The 21,321-nt window shown below is 39.3% G+C and overlaps 2 protein-coding genes across 3 annotated transcripts in view; one reads left to right on the forward strand and one right to left on the reverse strand.

The window, feature by feature from the left end:
* Positions 1-13,640, forward strand: part of ZNF292 (zinc finger protein 292) — a gene marked incomplete at its 5' end in the record, with an annotated part of 49,016 nt that extends 35,376 nt beyond the window's left edge. The window contains 3 exons of one of the 2 annotated variants that reach the window (XM_084203604.1): positions 1,738-1,874; positions 3,069-3,210; positions 4,999-13,640. In XM_084203604.1, coding sequence (XP_084059730.1) covers positions 1,738-1,874; positions 3,069-3,210; positions 4,999-12,174 — 7,455 coding nt within the window. In that variant the 3' untranslated portion in view covers positions 12,175-13,640. The remainder of the gene's footprint in view (positions 1-1,737; positions 1,875-3,068; positions 3,211-4,998) is intronic. The other variant, XM_084203605.1, reaches the window with a different exon arrangement.
* Positions 13,641-18,869: 5,229 nt separating this feature from the next.
* On the reverse strand, positions 18,870-19,683 carry GJB7 (gap junction protein beta 7; the record flags this gene model as incomplete). Its single annotated transcript, XM_084202472.1, is given in 2 exon segments — positions 18,870-19,001; positions 19,003-19,683. Coding segments are annotated over 2 exon segments (813 nt in total).
* Between the last annotated feature and the right edge of the window lie 1,638 nt (positions 19,684-21,321).

Below are 21,321 nucleotides of genomic sequence, written 5' to 3' on the forward strand. Positions count from 1 at the left end.
TGAATCCCCTGGACAAAAGGAATGGGTTAGCCTTGGTTCTTTGGATGCCACGATGTACAGATAAGTTCATAGTGGGTTATCAGAGAGAACCTAATTGAGTATTTCTGAGTTTTGGATTGCTTAGATTAGCAGCTTCAGCTAACTGTTTGCAGTATTGCTAACCATTTTGGAAGAATCATGTCTTACCATGAGAAAGCAGGTAAGCTTTAACATGTTAGGGTGAACTTACAAACTGAGAAGGACTGTCATTTTTGTAGTGTGAGAACAGCAAGAAAATAGTAAAACAAAAGTGCAAAAAAGTATATTATCAGTGTGGAAATTTTTATATCCATTCAGACTAGGTAGGAAAGTAACATTTAAGCAAGCTTTCAGCATGGTTTCCTAATAGTTTCCTTCAATAATGTGAAGAATTCAGATCTGCAGTATGTGAAATGCTAGACTGACAAACTTGATGTACAAACCTTTGTTAGAAACAGGATCGCTTAGGAAGTGTGACAGGCTGGAAAAGCTTTTAACGATGAAAGTTCCCTTATTATAAGTTCAGTTTGCTGTATTCTTCTCTAAGCTTTTAATTGACAGACCCTGTCTGAGATGGGGCACTGAGCAAAGCAGACCTTCTAAATTGCTATTACATTAATACTGTTCCATGTTAAGAAATGCAGTTTTCTCTAGAAGATTACTTTGAGGTTATTAAACCTCCAGTGACATTCAGTGACGGGCTATGAGTATATTTACGAAGTGTCAATTTAGAGGTATGAAAATAAGTAGTTGTACTATTCAAAATTGTAGTTTGATTGCTGGATACCGTGGTGCCCAATCCAGCTGTGCTGCCGCCTTACCCAGAGTGCCGGACCAGCTGGGTGTTTGGGTGAGCACTTCTGTTTCTTGCTTTGGGTGGTCTTGTGATTTCTCAAGAGAGACTTCCAACAGTGCTGTTGTCATAGTCAAGCTATTCTTCAGCTGCTGGTGTCAAAGAATAAATACCAGCATGTCCTGCCAGATGCACTAATTGATGTAATCAAACCAGTCTGCTGAGAATCAAATTAGACAGTAGTTGTTACAGCAAGTGCACTGATTCAGTACTGATATAGCTGTCTAGTAGTGCTCGGCAACTGTGATTTTTCCTTTGATTTGCCATAAACCTAAGTACTTCCATTGGTACTCGACAAATAATTCATATTGTACAGACTGTAGCGTTCTTCTAGAGCAGCATTCAGATGACCTGCTTCTTACTGTACAGCTTTCCTTTTCTTTGTATCTTTGATTTTTTAAAAAGTACTAGAACAGTCATGTTAAACCTCAGATTCATTAACCATCCAGCTCATTGTATTAAAGCAGTAGTGATATCAGTGACAAGTAAACTGGATTAGAATTACAAGTAATTTCTTTTTTTGTGTTAAGCTGCAATTTAAAGTTATGTCTTCATATCACTAGTACCATATGTATGTGATATATATGAATAATTAATATACTTTAAAATTCATAGGTGACTGGGACACTAGATACAAATAAGTCATGTCTAAGAAAAAGGTTTATGTCCACTCTAATAAGACAGTTTTTCTGGTGGCTTAATGAGTTTTGATACTGTCTAGAAATACACTGATTTGCTTTCAAGCTCATCTCTACCTGACTGTTAAATTAAAGTTCTGAATTATTGTCTTGCAAAGGCTAATGTGACTGTGTGTTTGAAAATGCAACCACTTTCTGAGTCTTGTTCTTCTCTTTCTTCTCTTCTAGATTGCAGAAGTAGATTGCAAAGATGCACTAGAAATGATCTGTAACCTGGAATCTGATGGAGATGAAAAAAGTGCTCTAATTCTATGTGCAGCATTTCTATCTCGCCAGCTGCAGCAAGGGGAGATGTACTGTGCCTGGTGAGTTTGAATCTTGTTTTGTATCTAAGAACAAAAACTTAGTCTGGGGAAGATACATAAGCCGTAAGTTAACTTTCTTTAGCTTGATATAAAATCTGTGAGCTAAACAGAAAGGAGATAAGACTCTTGGAAAGCTAAAAAAGAAAAGAAATGTATTGTGCAAGATAAGCATTCATTACAGGAATTTGAAGGGTGTCTGTATGATGAGGCAAATACCAATAGCTGGTTAATAATTTTTCCATAGAAATAAGAAATTTAATAACTGCAGGCAACTGGTCAGCATTATGTCAGCATTTAATGAGTAAGTACTGTTCTTTCTGTCCTGTAATAACACAGTGTTTCTTTTTCTAACAAACCTAAAGAGGAAGAAGCTCTTTACTACTGCTATAACCACAATAATAAGCTAGATGAAGATACTTATTGTTTAGGGCTTGCTTTCATTAATGTGGGAACAAGTAACTGGTCTTTGTTGGCAGATATTTGAGCTGTTAGGATTTTAATTTCCCTCTGCTCACTAGCAAACCTGTATAATTTGTGAAGAATTTGCTTTGTCTGTGCATCTCTGTTTTATGTGCAGCAGCAGGAGAAAACTGCTAATGCAGGATTTTGCTTTAAGAGATTCTGCTAAAGTTTTGGGTGTTACAGCATTCCACAAGGTACTAGATACTCTTGGCTCTTTCACCTGAGGAGGAATCAACAAATAAGATAATGTAGATACTGTAATACTGTTTTGCTTTGGGGGCTAATTTCTTGCTAAATCACAGTCGCATTCAGCTCTTAAAGCAGAGTAGCTTTAGAAAGAAGTGAGAAAAAAGAGAGAAAAGCCGATCTTTTGTAGGTCTTAGTAATTATTAAGAGTTCAGAAGTATACAGTTCCAGTCTTTGAATAGTAAACTACTGTGCAAGACTTCTTTTTTCCTAGGCCACATAATGAGTAAATTATGTAGCATAAATTGTGGTAATACAGGTTTTATTCTGAACTGTCCTTCTGGAATTGAGCCATTGTCATAATTTTTAAATTTTGATACTTAATAGTGTGGGTATTTTCATAAAAGATAAGGTGTAAATAGATAAATAAATTTCAGTCTTTTTCCTTTCCCAAAGACAAAATGGAAACTGTTCTTAGCCTTGTATTTCTTGTTATAAGACTAGTGGTTGCATTGATGGCCCTGAAATATTGTTCTCTTGTTCTAGGGAACTGACTCTTTTCTGGAGTAAACTGCAGCAAAGGGTAGAGCCTTCTATTCAAGTGTATCTAGAGAGATGTCGTCAACTTTCTGTGTTAACTAAGACTGTTTATCACATTTTCTTCCTGATTAAAGTAATTAATTCAGAGGTAAGGATACTCCTGAAAGAATATTTTTGGCACTTCCAATGGAACTGTAATCAGGAAAATTTATGAAAACTTCTTTAAACTTCTTTGACATCCTGTCTTTCTGTATAGTATCAATTTCAGGGCAGTCCTGATTGGTTTTAGGAATGGCCATAGCCATTTCCTTCTGTAGGTAAATTATAAATTGATTCATTTGGAATCATTAAAACTTTGGTTCCTTTGCAAAAAGAGTGGGATTAAACAGAAAAGCTGGATGCCACAACTGAGATGAAGAAAGAACTAAAGGTGAGGTTATGGCCTCTAGGTTTGCCTGTGTCCTCTAAATGAGGTATTTTCTGTAAGGAGTCCCTAACATTCCTCACCATTATTTTCCATATTTCAAAAATTACAGAAAATTGAGAAGACCAGCTTATGAGGAAAGGAAATGAAGGGTGTATGTTTATATATTAAGAAAAGGAAAATTACAGGAAATTAGAAAAGAAGAAACTACCCAAAAAAACCCCACAAAACTACAACTCAAAACCTTTTGAATTGCCACTTATGAATGCAGTTTATTTTGATAAATTAAATACTTGTCACTTGTGGGCTTACATCCAATGTATTAAAACCTTACTCATCTTTCCCAGCTAACCTTGTCATCTAGTTTTCTTAGTTTCTTTAGTAGTTGCAATATTTAATATTGATAGCTAAATTGAGCTCTTATGAAGATTTCTGTAAGTTGGGAAATTAATTCTAAACATAAAAATTCCTGGTTTTGTTTTCCATTGTTCTGGTATGGCTAATAGTGGGCTTCTAAATTTAAAGATCCCCCCCCCCCCCCCCCGTAAGATGTGAAATAAATTGGAGTTAGAGAGGGGGAGGAAAATAACTTTCAAAGAGTCTGGTGATATTAAGATCTCTGCCTGATCTGTGCCATATTGATTTTTCTCCAGTGAGCATTTGAGCATTTATTTGTTGGCAGAAATTGGAGGCCACGTAGGTAGTAGACTTGTACATTCATAAATTTGCTGAACTTTATTCTCATGTATGCCACAGTCTCTCTTGTGCATCTCTGGCAGCATAAAGAGCTTGTAAAGTCAATGTAAATGTAAATGGTGTTGCCTTAGGGTATGAATGAGTAAAGACCACATGATCTTTAGAACATTGAAATGATGGAACATTTAACAAAATGTAACTACACTTACTGCTTTCAGCTGGACTGAAGCCGTGTGTTCAGTTGAGGTCAGTTGACTTTGAAGTGACATAATTTTTAAAAATAAAAGAAGTAAAGCTTTTACTTTAAGTATTCTCTAAATTATAGATCTTTCTGAAGATAACATGTTTTTCTTCAACTGTAGCAATTTTTACCATTTGATTTCTGCCCAGTGTTAAGTTGATGTTTCATAGAATCTCATCTCAAATACCTGTGACACAACTGCCAGGCTTTATTCCAAGGAAAAGGCTCAATATTGCTCTAATATAAACCAAACACCTCAAACATACAGTCCAAAAGTCCTCAAACTAGGACTAGAAAGCATAATACTATCCTATATACATACATACATACAAAACATACAATTAATTGGTCTTTAAGTTGTAGGCAAACTTCAACATTTTTTTAGTAGCATGAAGACAGATAATGCAACTTAAGGAATAGCATCTGAATACAATCCATTCTGTTTCATGAGGTAAAAAGTATTACTGTGAACCCCAGGTGCATTTTTTTCTGACATATATGATTCAATAATGACATCTTAAAAGTATAGAAAGAGTTAGATAAAATGACTTATTAAAATTAATCTTGCTTTACAGATTGATGGTGCTGGACTTGCAACATGCATTGAACTGTGTGTGAAAGCATTGCGCTTGGAATCCAGTGAAAATGCAGATGTCAAAATATCTATTTGCAAGACGATCTCCTGCTTACTTCCAGATGATTTGGAGGTGAAACGTGCTTGTCAGCTGAGCGAATTTCTTCTGGAACCCACTGTGGATGCGTATTATGCTGTTGAAATGCTGTATAATCAGCCTGACCAGAAATATGATGAAGAGAATCTTCCAATACCAAATTCTTTGCGCTGTGAGCTCTTACTTGTACTGAAAACTCAGTGGCCTTTTGATCCAGAGTTCTGGGACTGGAAAACTCTAAAGCGTCAGTGTCTGGCACTTATGGGAGAGGAGGCATCCATTGTGTCATCCATAGATGAACTAAATGACAGTGAAGTTTATGAGAAGGTTGAGGATGACCAAGAAGACAGTAAAGAAACTTCTCTGAATGGGCTTGCTGGCATTGATGAGGCTACCAGCCTTCTTAGGGGTATCAGAGATGAAAAGCAGAAAAAGAGAGAAATCAAAAAACTCAGAGAGAGAGGATTCATATCAGCTAGATTTAGGAACTGGCAAGCTTACATGCAGTATTGTGTGTTATGTGACAAGGAATTCCTAGGTCATAGAATAGTTAGACATGCACAGAAACATTATAAAGATGGAATTTACAGTTGCCCTATTTGTGCCCAAAATTTTAATTCTAAAGAAAACTTTGTTCCCCATGTAACTTTGCATGTGAAAAAATCTAGCAAAGAGAGATTGGCTGCTATGAAACCACTGAGGCGACTGGGAAGACCTCCTAAAATAGCAACTGCCAATGAGAATCAGAAAACTAATTCTGTATCCAAACAGGAGCAGCGACCCATTAAGAAGAACAGCCTCTATTCAACAGACTTCATTGTGTTTAATGATAATGATGGCTCAGATGATGAAAATGATGACAAAGATAAACCTTACATACCAGAGATAGTGCCAGTTCAAAAGCCACCCCCTGTTAATGAATTCACCTGCCCTGTTACACTTTGTAAAAAAGGCTTTAAATATTTTAAAAATCTAATAGCACATGCAAAGGGCCATAAAGATAATGAAGAAGCTAAACGTTTTCTTGAAATGCAGAGCAAAAAAGTGATTTGCCAGTACTGTAGACGACATTTTGTAAGTGTTACTCACCTGAATGATCATTTACAAATGCACTGTGGCAGCAAGCCTTATATCTGCATACAGATGAAATGTAAGGCTGGCTTTAACAGTTATGCTGAGCTGCTGACCCATAGGAGAGAGCACCAGGTCTTCAGAGCTAAGTGTATGTTTCCCAAATGTGGCAGAGTGTTTTCTGAAGCCTATTTACTCTATGATCACGAAGCACAACACTATAATACATATACCTGCAGAGTCACAGGCTGTGGGAAGGTGTACCGCTCACAGAACGAACTGGAGAAGCATATTGAGGATCACAACAAGCAGCCTGAAAAAGAAGAGCAGCCTGAAAGCCAAACTGATCAGCCTGATCTTAGTCAGCCTTCTAAAGCTAATGAAAGTACTGATGGAGTTGAAGTTAAAGAGGAATTGACATCTCCTCCAGCTGAAAACCGAAGCAGTTTCATTGAAGGAGAAAATGTCTGGAACCAAATCAAAGCAGAACCCATAGGGAATGAAAGTGTAAATGTGTCGGTGAGTGTACTCCAGCAAAGCAATTCCTTGCCTAATGCTGGTTCAGAGCAGTCTCCTATGGGTTCAATAAAAACAGAAGAAACAGTTCCAGCAGGCAGCATTAAGCTGTCTGTTGTTAACCAGAAGATCCGAGATAACTTCGTAAAAAGAGGTAAATTGGCTGCTACTGCCAGTAAAGTAGATACTACTAAACCTGGAGTCCAGCAGTTGTGCCCATCAGTTGACTCCTGTCTTCCAGTTTTCCAAGAGAGAAAGGAGGAAAGCTGTCTCAGTCAGACTCAGAATATTCAAACTGTTTCTGTGACCTCAGACACATTAAAACCAGAAGCCCTTGAATCAAAAAGCTTAGAAAGACAAGTGAGCATTGTAAATCCATTCAGCATGCAGAATCAGACAGGATATCGAAACGGTGTACCCATTTCCAAACTTGAAATTGGAGACAGTATTAAAGCTGCAGCTAATCTATATAACCTGCCTTTAAAAACTTTAGAAAGTATTACATTTATTCCATCACAGCCTAACATTAATAACTCTTTAGTTCCACCTGTATCACCAGCAGCCCCAATTCAGAAATTTAATTGTCAGGTTGAGGGGTGTACTCGAACGTACAATTCGTCACAGAGCATTGGCAAACACATGAAGGCAGCCCACCCTGATGAATATGCTGCTTTTAAAATGCAGCGTAGAAATAAGAAACCACGGAAATCCAGCAATCTGCAAAATGTGCCGAATGATGGGAAGATTGTATATCTTATGCCATCCCAGGTGGGCAATCCCAGTGGTGCTGCTTTTACTGCGCAGAACAAATCAAATTTGAATCCCACCTGTTCCAGTCAAGTGCAGCATGTCTCAAGTACTCTTTTCCCAGCCCACCTAGAAAATCTGGCAAACCCTATGTTGCCTATAGTGGAAAGTGTCATAAATCCAAATTTGTCTGCTCGTATTAAAAGTGAACCTGAGAGTGTTTTGTGTTCGCAAATGGAAAATTTGTCTGCTGCAACCTTACCTTCCCAGTTGGATGATCTGGCAAAAACAGTTATGCCTCTGAATATTGATGGTGGTTCAGATCCTTTTCTTCCTTTGCCTGCGGAAAATGGTCCAATGTCTCTATTTCCTTCATCAGCAGAGAATCCTCCAAATTCAGTCTTCTCACAACTGGAAAATAACACAAATAGCTTTTCTTTGCAACTAGAAGGAAACACTAGTTCTACCTTCCCAAAAGAGGAGAGTGTTGATCAAATATTTCCCTCACAATTGAGTAATGAAAATAACTTCAGTGAAACCAGTTCTCAGCACCCAGCTTCAGAAAAGGTGAAAAAAGATCGTGGCAGGGTCTCAAATGGGAAAGAAAAGAAGCCAAAGCATAACAAGCGAGCAAAGTGGCCAGCAATAATTAGAGATGGCAAATTTATCTGTAGCAGGTGTTTCAGAGTTTTTACTAATCCTAGATCACTTGGTGGTCACTTATCTAAGAGGTCTTATTGTAAGCCTCTTGAAGGATCAGAAATTTCTCCAGAAGCTCTGCAGGCTAATGGACAATCTTTGCTTGCCAGTATGATTCTTTCTTCAAATTCATTAAGCTTGCAGCAACCTCAGGAGTCTGCCTTCAATCCAGAAACGTGTTTTAAAGATCCATCATTCCTCCAGTTACTTGCAGCTGAAAATCGTTCTGCACTGCAGAGTATGTTTCCACGGGCCAATGTGACTAACTTTAATACCAGTGGGAATGAGGAAGGTAATCGAATTATAAAGCAAGCCTTGGAAACTGCAGGCATCCCGAGTAGCTTTGATAACACAGAAGTACTTCCACGTGTGGTTACGACAAGTTGTGTCTCTGGTACAACTCAGATAAATGCAGCCGTTCTCCCCAGCTCAGCCACGCCCTCTCTGCTGCAGACAGTCGGTAACCCCAGTACCCTGCTGACAGACCAAAACAGGACCCTCAATGCCAAAATTCCTCCACTGAACGAATGCAAGGCTTTGCCTGTTTTTGCAACAGAGGACTTAATGCTAAAGACCATTGAAAATGGCTTGTGTCCTAGCTCATATTCTAACACTGTTGCAGCAGCACAAAACTTTGCAGGGAACAGTTCACGAGTTTCAGTTATAAGTAGTCCCAAGAATTCGGGATCAAGCAACTTGAATAAGAAGGGAACCAGCTCCTCAAAGAGGAAGAGAAAAACACCTACACCCCTGCTTGTACCCAATACATCACAGAAATTAGCAGTAAACAATGCAACAGTAATGGGACTTCTAACCAAAAGCACTGAAGGAAACATGCAAATACAGGGAGAAAGTTTTCAGTCCAACTTGCTGGCAAATTGTGGCTCTCAAACGGTGGTGGAAAACCTTGCACAGAAACTCAGTAATGCTGACAATCAGTTATTCATGGCCAGTATCAAAGATAATTTCAAAACAAACCTTGAGGCTCATACAGTTCTGCCCCCTTTAACAGTTAAAACTGAAAATGGGGATTCCCAAATGATGGCTGCAAATTCTTGTGTGCAGGCAAATTCAGAAGAACAGATTTCACAGGACAGTGTTATGCAGAACTTTGAGAAAACCCTGGAAATAATTAAAACTGCTATGAATTCACAGATGCTTGAGGTGAAAACTGAAATTCAGGATACTGTTTCTGCTTCAGGACAGAACTTGCAAGTAAATAACACCCAGGCTGCTTCAGATAATTCTGCACACAGTGTAAAACTACCCACTTCTACACAGTTTGCTCTGCACACAGGGAATGTTACTGCTGCAAAGGGTAGCTCTGCTCAGGCTGAGATACCTCAAAAGGATGATACTCAAATGTCAGAAATTTTGGAAGGCTTGCAAAAACTGAAGCTAGAAGATGATTCTCCCATTCCAGTCTCTGAGACTGTTTCTCAGTGTCCTCCAGCAGATAAGCTAGCACCAGCAGTTCCTGTTGTATCACTTGAAAATAAACCCCTCATCCAGCTATCTCCAGAGGCAACTAACATTCAATTTAGTGATAGAGTTAATAAACCTTTTGTATGTCAGAATCCTGGCTGCAGTTACAGTGCTATGACAAAAGATGCATTATTTAAACACTATGGCAAGATCCATCAGTACACTGCAGAAATGATACTAGAAATAAAGAAACATCAACTGAAGTATGCTCCATTCAAATGTGTTGTAGCCACCTGTCCAAAAACATTCACAAGAAACTCTAATCTCCGAGCACACTGTCAGCTTGTACATCATTTTACAACAGAGGAGATGGTAAAATTAAAAATTAAGAGGCCTTATGGCAGAAGATCTCAAAATGAAAGTGTAAACACAGCCCCACAACCTGTTGAAATAAAAACTGTGCAGCCACTAGTAATAGAAAACAAAACTGTAGCTCCATTGGTCAAAGAAACTCAGATAAAGGAAGCCATAGAGCCTGTAAAAGTATTGGAAAAACTTCTACCAGAAAATAATATTCCTGAAAGACTGGAGAAACCTCCCCAGGTGGCTTCTGTTCCAGTGGAGCAGCACAATGCAGCATCTTTTGATAGTACGCAGGAGCAAGCCAAAGTACGCAAGGCTAGGAAGCACAGGAAGGAGAAGGAGGAGAGGAATGGTAGGAAGCCCGTAACAAAGTCTCTGGAGTTTCCCACTAGGTACAGCCCTTACAGACCCTACCGCTGCGTCCATCAGGGCTGCTTTGCAGCTTTCACAATACAACAAAACCTCATTCTTCATTACCAGGCTGTGCACAAATCAGACCTCCCTGCTTTCTCTGCTGAAGTGGAGGAGGAGAATGAGCAAGGCAGAGAGGAACATGAGGAGGTGGAAACCAAACCTGCTGTCAGAGAGTTCAGGTGTGAGGTGAATGACTGCTCCCGTATCTTCCAGGAAGTTACCAGCTTGATACAGCATTATATGAAGCTTCATGACATGACCCCAGAGCAAATTGGAAACATGAAATCAGCTCCAGAGGTGGGAAGATTTTTTTGTGACCAGTCTCAGTGTAAGTCTTCGTTTACAGCGTATCTTAATTATGTTGTGCATCTTGAGACGGAGCACAGTGTTGAGATAAAGCCAAACAAAGTAGAAGATGATGGCATGTTCAAGTGTGACTGTGAAGGCTGTGACCGTATTTACGCTACTAGGTCTAACCTCTTGAGGCATATTTTTAACAAACATAATGACAGGCATAAAGATCATCTAATAAGACCCAGGAGGCTGACACCAGGCCAGGAAAACATTTCGAGCAAAGCAAATCAGGAGAAACCGTTGAAGTCTAAACAGAGAGGACTCAAAAACAGATCAGGAAAAGAGGGTAACAGGCTCTCAGTGAAAACAAAACGAAAGAAAAACATGAACTTGGAAAACAAAAACTCAAAAGGAATACAGGTTCAGGAAAATAAGGCTTATTCACTGAAGCGCGGCAAGTACGTGTATTTAATAAAGGCCAGAAACGATGCCTTATCGGAATGTACAAGCAGGTTCATAACTCAGTATCCGTGTATGATAAAGGGATGCTCGTCCGTAGTCACAAGCGAAAGTAACATAATAAGGCATTATAAATGTCACAAACTGTCCAAAGCTTTTACTTCCCAACACAGGAATCTTCTTATTGTATCTAAAAAGCACTCTGTCTCCCAACTAAAAGAAGCCTCTTGTGAGCAGGAGGAAACTGATAAAAAAACTGACATGAAAGACCCTGAACCGAGTTTGACAACGAGCAATAATGATTCAAGCACAACTACCTTATCACAAAAGGAAACTGAAAAAGGTGAGAAGGATGAAGTGGATGAACTGACAGAACTATTCATTACTAAACTTATTAATGAGGATTCTTCAACTGCTGAAAATCAAGCAAAAATCTCTTCCAGTGTAAATAGTGACTTGCAGGAGACCAGCTCTTGCCCCTCAGAGAAGCAAAAATCAAACAACCTAAAAAGAGCAAATAAAGAAAAAAATGTATCTCAGAGTAAGAGAAAGAGAGCTGAGAAAACAGAGGAGGCACTGCCCAGTGGTGTGAGTAGCCTGCACAAGGAGGAAGAGACTGCTGTTGCCATTCAAACGGCTGAGGAGCAACCTGCAGCTTTTGACTGGAGCTCGTTCAAGCCAATGGGTTTTGAAGTGTCATTCCTCAAGTTCCTTGAAGAATCTGCTGTGAAGCAAAAGAAAAACTCTGAAAGAGAATACCATAGCGGCGGAACCAAAAAAGGATCCCATTCAAACTCTCGGAAAGCCAGCGAGAAGGCCCCCGTAGCAAGCGATAGCGTCTCTTGGCCGTGTTCTGAAACTGAAACCCTTGTACCGTTTGCCAACCCATCACGGCTTCCATGTGGTGATAATGTAAAGATAGTGTTAGACAAGACTCTTAAAGACTGCACGGAGCGTGTGTTGAAGCAGCTTCAGGAAATGAAACCTGTGGTCAGTTTGAGAAAGCTCGAAGGACGTTGGGAGGATAATCCAGAGGTTATAGCTGCAAAAGTAATTGTTTTGGGTACTGAGGAAGGGGAATCAAAATACTGAAAACCTAATGTATTGAACCATGACCTGTGATAGAATTTATTTTGAATAGGAAGCCATCAAGCATGCTAGTAACTGTGGAGCTCTTTTATTTTGAAGTGATTTAATCTAGCAAAAAACATGACATGAGTCATGTAAATGTCTTATTTGTTTTCATCCCTATGGGACTTAAAGAAAGTAATTGCTTCAGTTTTGTAAATACTTGATCAAGACCTCAACTTTCTATCAGATTGTCCTTTCCATAAACTAAATCTTTGTGAGTTGTCTGTGATTGGTATCTTTCACCAGGTTACTTCTCATGTATAACAGTTTTCTTTATTTGTAGATACATTTTTTTGTATATATTTATTATTGTAAATCATTTGCTGCCACCAGCAGTCTGTAAGTCTAAACTATTAAATGACACATTTATATTCGGAATTTTAATTTGTAACTAAGTGAGCAAGTTTTTAAAACTGTCCTTTAATCATTTTAAATTAAGAACTTTTGAACTAAAGCTAGCTAAGTCTGCCATATCCAGTTTATTTTGCATAAAGCATTTATTTACAGAAGAAAAGCTGGATAAGATCACATTTCATAGGTTAAACATACTGACACACTCTCATTTTTGTAAATTTTAACATCCAGTATCTATGGATGATATTCATACGTAGTTAACACATAAATATAATAGTTTTCTTATAGCTACATTTTTCATTGCTTTTAATTGGTTACAAAGCATTTATGATTCCATAATAAAAATGGAAATGTGAATAAAAATAGTTTGCTACATTGAAGATTTAAAACAATATTTGGTATTAAAGAATCCGTTGTGAATGTGATAGAAAATTAGTAGTGTGGAGCAGTGTATATATTTGAGGTGGTGATTTGTGAAGTAGCCCAGTATTGCCTTAAATAAAAACACATTTCATTTCTTGTTTTATACATGTGATCTTATAAAGGTTATTTTTGTTTCTGTAACTTAGATTGGTGTATAGTTTAATTTTTGTTAAAAAAACAAAACAAAACAAAAAAACTTCAGAAACCGTTTTTGTAAATAGTGGGTTTATAAAACAGATGGGTTTATTTTGATAATACCAGTTTGGTATCTATCTATAAAATACACGAGTCCTTATGCCATACCATTAAAAACTAAATAAACAAGGCACTTTCTGAAAGGGAAGTGAGATGGTGATCTTACAGATAAACTCGGTGGTTGTGCTCTGTTGGTGGCATAGGCTCCCTTTGCGCTCCTCTGCCTCTCGCTGACTGGATGTGGCACCAGTCACAACCTCTCTTTTCCACACTGGAACGAGCCTCAGAAGCGGTGCTGCTTGTAGTGCCCGGGATTGGAGCAATTCCTCTGTATGCTGCTAACTGAAATGACAGGTATCCCGTTTGTTGAGTAACCAAAAGTGTGAATGCATTGGTGGGAGCTGTCAGTACCCAGGAATCTTCAGCGTTGGTTTTCATGTGTGGTTATGTTTGACTCAGCCAGCTGGATTGTGTGGTACCAAAAACTTTTCTTGGATTATTATCATTACTGGATGTGACCTACCTTCAGTAATATAAAACAGTCTTTATCTGGGGTGAGATTGGCTTGATTTTTTTTTTTCCCCTATAAACTTGTCTTGCTGTGTAAATCTTTTGCATTAAATGCTAGATTTGACTGCTCGTAAGCTATTCACCTGGAATCTCTGACAGTTTTCCTGAATATCAGTGCAGAGGGCACCTTCCTACAACCAAATGAAGTGACTTATTGCGAGAGTGAGGATTATGTGTGAACAGCAACGGCATTTCACCTGGGGCACAGCCCTTGGTTTGCTACATGGTGCTAAATTGCTTACCTTTGCAGAAAGCCCGTGCTTCCATTTGAACAGAGCCCATCAGCTCCTCTCACTTTCCATCCCTCCCAAGTGACCAAACTCTTATTACGCCACGTTAGTAATTCAGAGGTGCAGTCTGAGAATGATAAAACCAAAACAAACCCTTGCATTTTGACTCTAAGAGCAATCGTTATATTCGTTACAAGTACACAGTGCCATTTTCTACCTGCCAGAGGCCGCTGGTCCCCCTGAATGGAGCTGCCGTTGGACACCATCCATGGTGATTGTACAGGGAACTTCTGCAGGGGAGAAGAGGACAGAGATCCTCGGGAGAGGATCCTCAAAGCTCACCTGAATTCTCTTGTTTTCAGCTGTACCTATCCACTTCAGTCACTGTCAACACGCCTCGCAACTGTTAGTCTTTAGAAGAATGTTTGTGTTGTGTAAGTTGAATCATTTCAACATTCCCAATGATTGATACTGTATCATTTGCAGTTTTTGGACTGAGAATAGCATACACAACTATTTAGCTACACAGTGTTATACTAGGATGCTATTTTTTAAAAAAAGGATAAAAAATATCCAATGCCGTAAATATTTCGGAAGCAATTTCTGATTTGGATCTGAATTTTTAAGAATAAAATATTTAATATTGTCTCATCCCAATCAATCCAGCTAAAGCAGATGTTGTACCCATATAGTTAGTACATTCCATGGCACACTCCCTTTTAGGTGGTTACTGACAGCCTGTCCAACAGGTAAGCTAGTATGGGGTTTGTTGTTTCCTTTTTAAAAACAAACAGGAGCATTTTGAGCTTAAAATGTACCAAAGGAAGGGTCTGATTTAAAATGTCACAGACTGCAGAGGGCACTCTGGTTTGTAAAGCCACCTACAGAAACTCCCAAGGAAATAAATTTGGTGTTTGCATTCAGATGTTTTACCTTGGGTGATAGAGAAAACCTCCCACCCTAGCAGTTGTAGCACACCTGGATGGGCGGCTTCTCTGGGGCCTGCAGCCACACCCTGCCCTTGGGGCTGCAGGGTGGGATGGGGCTCTGAGGTGGCCGAGCCAGATGTATCAGCAGCACTTCAGCCTGCTTTGGGGTGCCCCAGAGGTGCTGTTGGCCCCACTGACCAGTCCTCTGTCTTCTGCCTTTTCTTTCTCCTTCCTCTGTGTCTCTGCCTTCCAGAATTGTCACCTGTTAACTGTGGAGTATTCAAGCAAGGTCCCTTTCTTTGAAGCCCCATGTTGCCATCAGGAAGGTGCTGACTACAGCTGCAGGTGTTGCTGATTGGGAAGCAACCAAATTGAGGGGTCTGTCTGAATGCAGAGCATGGACTATTTTGTGATCAAAAGATACCTTTAAACTGACAGTCAGCCTCTCTGGTGCTCAGCTATGTTTATAAAGAAATCTGCTATTACCTGAGCCCTAATTCAGTGTAAATAAGAGTAGTGGGTTTGTCCCCACATACTTCAGGGTGTACCTTCTCAGCAGGGTGGGGGGACTGTGGCTTCTAAAGCTTTATGCTGGAACATTTGGTTTAGGATGCTGGATAGTAAGTGAGCAATGCTTGTACAAACAACACTGGAATCAGTTGTTGGGTCAAGTGAGGGGCAAGTAGTTGGCTAATTGTTGCAATTAGTTTCTGTGCCAAAGAATTGGTTGGGGCTCCCACCTCTGTGCAGGGAGAGAGGGACAGGAGCAGGGACAGGCTACACTGGGGTTTAGGTCCCCAAGTTATAGAAGCTTCTGCTCATGCACTGCTCAGCCCTGCTTGGAGATTTGGTATGGAGATTATACAATTAAAGTGATAGGAAATGGGGCCACTGGTATTGGAGAAGGGAGTAGAGGAAAGAAACTATCAGCAAATAGGGAAATATTTTGTCTGTGTCTTTTTTTTTTTCCCAAACCTCTTCTGTCCCAAGGCAAGAAGCTTACTTGGATTTTAAGGAAAATGAGAGTGTGTAGGACATGAATCTTTTGATGTTTGCAGGGATGTTTTGAAATACTAATGAGGTAAATATTTTTGTATGAATGTGCATGCAGTGATTATGTTATTTCTCCATTGCATAATGGGCTCAGATCAGCTTCCTATCAATTGCTTATATCCTTGCAGAACATAGCACTTGAGTTCAATTTTTTAAAATGTTAGTCTGAGTGATTCAGAACTTTAGGGACCAAACCTGTAAACTCATTTGAACCAAAAATGTAGCAGCAAATGCCTTCAGGGGTGCATGGATGAGCAAAACTTAAACTGGAGAACAAAGGCATATAAAAGCAGGGAAAGGGAAGGAGCCAGTAAAAGACCAAATGGTTGCCAAGAGCAGGGGTTCAGACAGCAGATGAATTGGTTTCTGTTCTCTCAGGTCAAGTGATGCTCATTTCCTTTTCATTAGTAGCCATGTCAAACACTCAAATTTTGCAGCACATGATGTGAAGGCTACTTGGCAATTTGCTGTGAGTGAGTCGGGTTATGTGGAGTTGGTCCATAATAATTTCTCAGAATATTTCTCATGTAAGGTACTGGCTTTGTCAAATCTGAAGTATCCTCCAAGACTTGAAACGTTGGTTTTGGAATTTATTTATAATTTCTTGGCTGTTGGAAGATAGAATTAAAAATAAAACTTTGAATATCCTTTCCAAAGAATTGAGTTCTTGTTTGATGGGAAAATTTTTGGTCCAAGTGGTAATCTCTGACCAGCCACAGTGCTTTAGGGGTCTCTAAAACCCTTCAAGCCCTGACTTAATATTCTTTTTTTATTAGAGAGCTGCTAATGCACTAATTTTATCAGAAACCTGTGTTGCTAGACTGTGTTTGCTTCTCTTTGTTTTCTATCAAATAAACCTTAAAAACAATGAATAAATATTTTTTCATTAATGTGCTCTTAAAAATCTGTCCGCAGTTATTAAAACCCATATATTAAAACCCAGAAACATTTTTTTTATTTTATAGTGTTGCCCTTGTCTTAATAAAATGATGCATGAGGGTCCAGATGGGCCAAGATAATTCTGGGGTTTGTTCTCAGTTACTTAAGCTGCGGCAGTTGCAGTTTCACAGGGTTCATGGGTGGTTTTGCTTCAGACAGTCTTTGGTGGGTGCAAAAGACTTTCTAACTGCATTTTTGTCATGAGCCACCTTCTGTGTATATAGAGGTTTAACAGAAAATGTTCTGAATTGTATAAAGTGCCCTGTCTCTGTATAAGAACTGATTTCAGCATCAATCAAGATTTAAAACTGACTGGCCGCAAGCTGGTATCTGAGGTACTGCTGTTGCTGCTAATTTCAGCAGCAGCAAATGTCTTCCCATATTTTATAAAAGCAGGTTTATTTTAGGGAAGCAAACAAATAACAATCCCTACCTTGAAAATCACCATCAAAAGTGCATAGCTTGTTCATTAGTTGCTAAGTTTTGCTCTGTAACTGCTACTCATTAAATGTCATGCTTTGTAACCAAAGCCACGGGCCGGAGGGAGCCTCAGAGAAAAAAAAAAGTTAACCTGCTTTTGTCACTGTTTCTTCCTCCTTATCCTGGCACAAACAATAAAATTAGTTCAGCATTCAGGCAGCTCCACTTCAGTCTGTGTTTTTCTCTAAACAGTGCATTTTGATCAGGCTCAGTACCAGATGTATGTCCAAAGGTCTTTCATTCCAGCAACAGAAAGAGAACACTACCCCGAAGGAAGTTTTTAAGGCACTACTTTGCATTGTCTTAGAAGCCTAGGTTCAACAGAAGACTTGTCTTAAATTATTTCTGTCCCTTTTCTGTTAGCCCAAACACAGATAACAAAGAGCAGAGGTATGTGGTGTTTATGAGATACTTTGAAATTTGGGGGAGGGAACAGGTGATTCTTTTTTCCTTTGTTTCTACTGGAGCCTTTTCACATTTTTAGATTTTATGTGTTCTTCTGCAGCAGAGAAATCTACTGAAGGAGTAGCATATTTTCAGCCTTACTAAAGGAACCAGATTCTAGGCTACTTAATACTAGGGACTGCTGGCTACTGTTCTGCTGTATTGTGTGGTCTGCATTTCTCTATTCAGATCCTAGGGAAGTAGGAATGATCTGTTCACTTAAATGCTACTACCACAGAGCAGAAGACAAGTCTAATGACATGGGAGCTGTTTGGTGCAGGTGACCAGGAGTTAACTCTGTACCCTGGTACATGCTGCTTGCACAAGTTTGAGCAAGTGCCTTTCTTAAAGGATACTCTTTGATGATTGACATCCTAATATCTGTAAAGGCTGAATTCTAGAAGGAGGTGCTCCACAAACAGCTAAATAACCAAATCTATATTTATCACATGGGCTAAACTAGATGTGTCTACCTCTTCTTGGTTCTTCCTTTTTTTGAGAGGTTTTATAGTACAATGGAATGGACGCGTGACTATCCAGCTCACTCCGAGGCACAGCAATCACTCTATGCCAGCACTTTCCCATGGCTATTTCAGCAGCTACCATGTCTGATCCACCCACCTGACAAATCCTGTACACCCCTTGCTGTTCATCTTAATCAATCCCAGGTTCTTCTTATCTCTGCATATAAAAAGCCTATTTTTTCTTGTACCAAAGCAATTCTGTGTAATATTCAGTACACAACTGTTTGGGCAATTGTTTCAGCATGATTTATCATAAGCATCTGTGTTTATATTAAAGTTTCATGGAATTCTCAGAACTTCTACATTTACTTTTTCAACATGAAAAGGTCTCAATGATTCTATGTTCAACATACATAATGTAAGCGAATTTATCAGCTCAAGTAATGGGGAACTAACAGAGAAACAGCATTTCCTATGTAACTATCCTTTCAAAGGATAGTTCTGCAAAGCACTGATTGGAAAAGCAATTTGTCAAAAACAGCTTGTGTAATGGGAGGGTGGTCTCCAGCCTTCTTTCAAGTCAGCGGGGAATGTTTTTCATGTTCATCTTGCATATTCAGAGGCAAAGACGATGAGCTGTTGTGAAGTCGTCCTGCAGCTGCTGCTCTGTTGTGCCTGATGAGTTCGCACAATTGAATTGCTGCTGAATTTGCAGCAATTGCTTTTTGAGCCTTGCTGGTTCTTCATGTGTCTCTTCAGATAACATTTTATGGAGTATTTGAACATCAGATAACTCAGTTCACTTAGATTTAATACAATGCACAGGCATGAAGTTGCCACCAGAAAATAGAGGAAAATCATCTTCTCTGTGGGTTTGGAAATATAACAGTCTACAGTATTGGGACATGGTTTTATGTCACATTTCACAAGATGTGGTATTTTGAATCCGTTGTACAATTTATAGAACAGAACAAGAAAAAATATTTCAAGTCCTGTTTTTAAAATGAGGCTGATTAGGTAAGTGCACAGCAATCCACCATCTATCTTTCCTGGATTTTTGTATAGTTTCTGGTTGTGGTGTTTCTCTCTGTTCTCTCTGTAAGCAACATGAAAGACAACCAAGAGTGAAGGAGTGGAGACCATGATTAATTGCAAAGCCCAAAATCTAATGTGAGAGACAGGGAAGAAATGGTCAAAGCAGACATTTTCACAACCAGGCTGCTTTATATTGCACTCAAATTCATCATGTTCATGTTTCCAGATGTTTTCTGCGGCAGCAACATAAACCAGTAAGCGGAACAGGAACACAACAGCTACCCAAATTCTTCCAATTCCTGTTGAGTATTTATTTACTCCACTCAGCAGATCACGTAGGAACACCCAGCTCATTTTTCTCATCAAGGAAAGATGGAAATGCTATATCAAAGAAACACAAGATCAGAGAGATGCATCCTCTTGGGTGAAGACAAATGAGACATTCATTCAACATGAAATATAACCAGTAGCTGAAACAATTTAAAATTATTAAGCATTTAGAAGTAATTTAATATCATTAAGCATTTAAATAAGAACAAAAAGCTGTCCCTATTTCTGATAATTTAATAATTCTGATACATTCTGAGGCTATTGAACAAAATTTACTTGCTGTTTAAATACATTTTCCAATTAGGCTGAAGTCTAATAATTCTGTTAAGCTGTTCTCTGTAAGAAATGTGCCTGTTCTCCCTGAAGGTCTCCTGACTGTCAGGTAGGGCTTTCTCTGGCAAGTTCAGGCTCACTCTACCACTGAATTGCACTCAACTTAGCCCTGTCAGTTATGCAAATACTACACACAGTCAAATCAGATTTCACTTTCAAATTTATGCATAGAAACCAAGTGCCCCATACTAAGTTGACTACAAAAATGCAAATTGATTGCTTTTTGTCTGTGGTCTAACTTTTGGGTAAATTTGTGCAATATTTTAAATATTTTCCTGTTTCACTGGATTTTATTTGTTGTATCTCTTATCATTACTCCAAAATATGTTGCGTATTTTGTGTGTGTGTGTTACAGTTTCTTATCTGCACAAGTCTTTCCTAATTCTAGAATACTGCCTAAGGAGCCACTGGCAGGGAGACTCATCAGAGTAAAAAGAAGACCTGAGGTATCCACCAAGAATATACAGTCACCTTTGCACCTGGCCCCATCTCCAGGTCTGACTGGATCCTTGGGGGTATCAAGCTCCTTTGTTTGTAAGAGCAAAAAGGGGATGTATTCCCGGCACACAGAGTAGCTGGGAGACATGAGGTGAGGAGGGAAATCAGAAGTTTTCATGTGGTATTTAATATCCTCATCCCATCTTCTGCTTCTGCAAGCTCTGCCTAGCAGGGGAGAAAATGTCCCCCTCTGTGGCTGCAGTGGCACATACAAATCCCACTGACCCTGCTGTAGCTGCAGGTACTGCTGTTGGAATGAACAAGTTCATCTGTGGGCAAGTTTGAGTAGTAATCAGGCCACAGCATCACAAAGCTTAATGGAAAAGGTATTCAGGCATTGGAATGGGCTGCCCAGGGAGGTGGTGGGGTCACCATCCCTTCAAGGTGTTCTAGAAACGACTGGACGAGGCATTTAGTGCCATGGTCTAGTTGATGAGGTGGGCATTGGTCAAAGGTTAGACTCAGTCTTGGAGGTCTTTTTTGACTTAAATGATTCTGTGATTCTGTTAGGCTCAGTGCTTCTTTTGCTGTCCCTCAGTTCTGCAGCCCTTCATGACCTCTGCCTATGATCAGGCTTCTGCAGGGAAGCAAGGTTATTTGGATATTCCTGCATTGCTACCATTAAAGCTCAGCACTAGCTTGAGGAGCTAAGGGACAGCTGCAGAAATTAATACATTCCTGATTTATACTGCCACGAATGGCTACCAAGCTATTCCTTTATTCTGTAGATAAAAAAGATAACAGGGAAATACCAGCTTATATCCCTTCAGACATATGCTCCTATGCTTTTAAATGTGTTTGGCACTGTGGTTACTTTTTCATTAAAGAGCT

This window comes from Fringilla coelebs, assembly GCF_963513975.1.
Source record: "Fringilla coelebs genome assembly, chromosome: 3".
Classification (NCBI taxonomy): domain Eukaryota; kingdom Metazoa; phylum Chordata; class Aves; order Passeriformes; family Fringillidae; genus Fringilla; species Fringilla coelebs.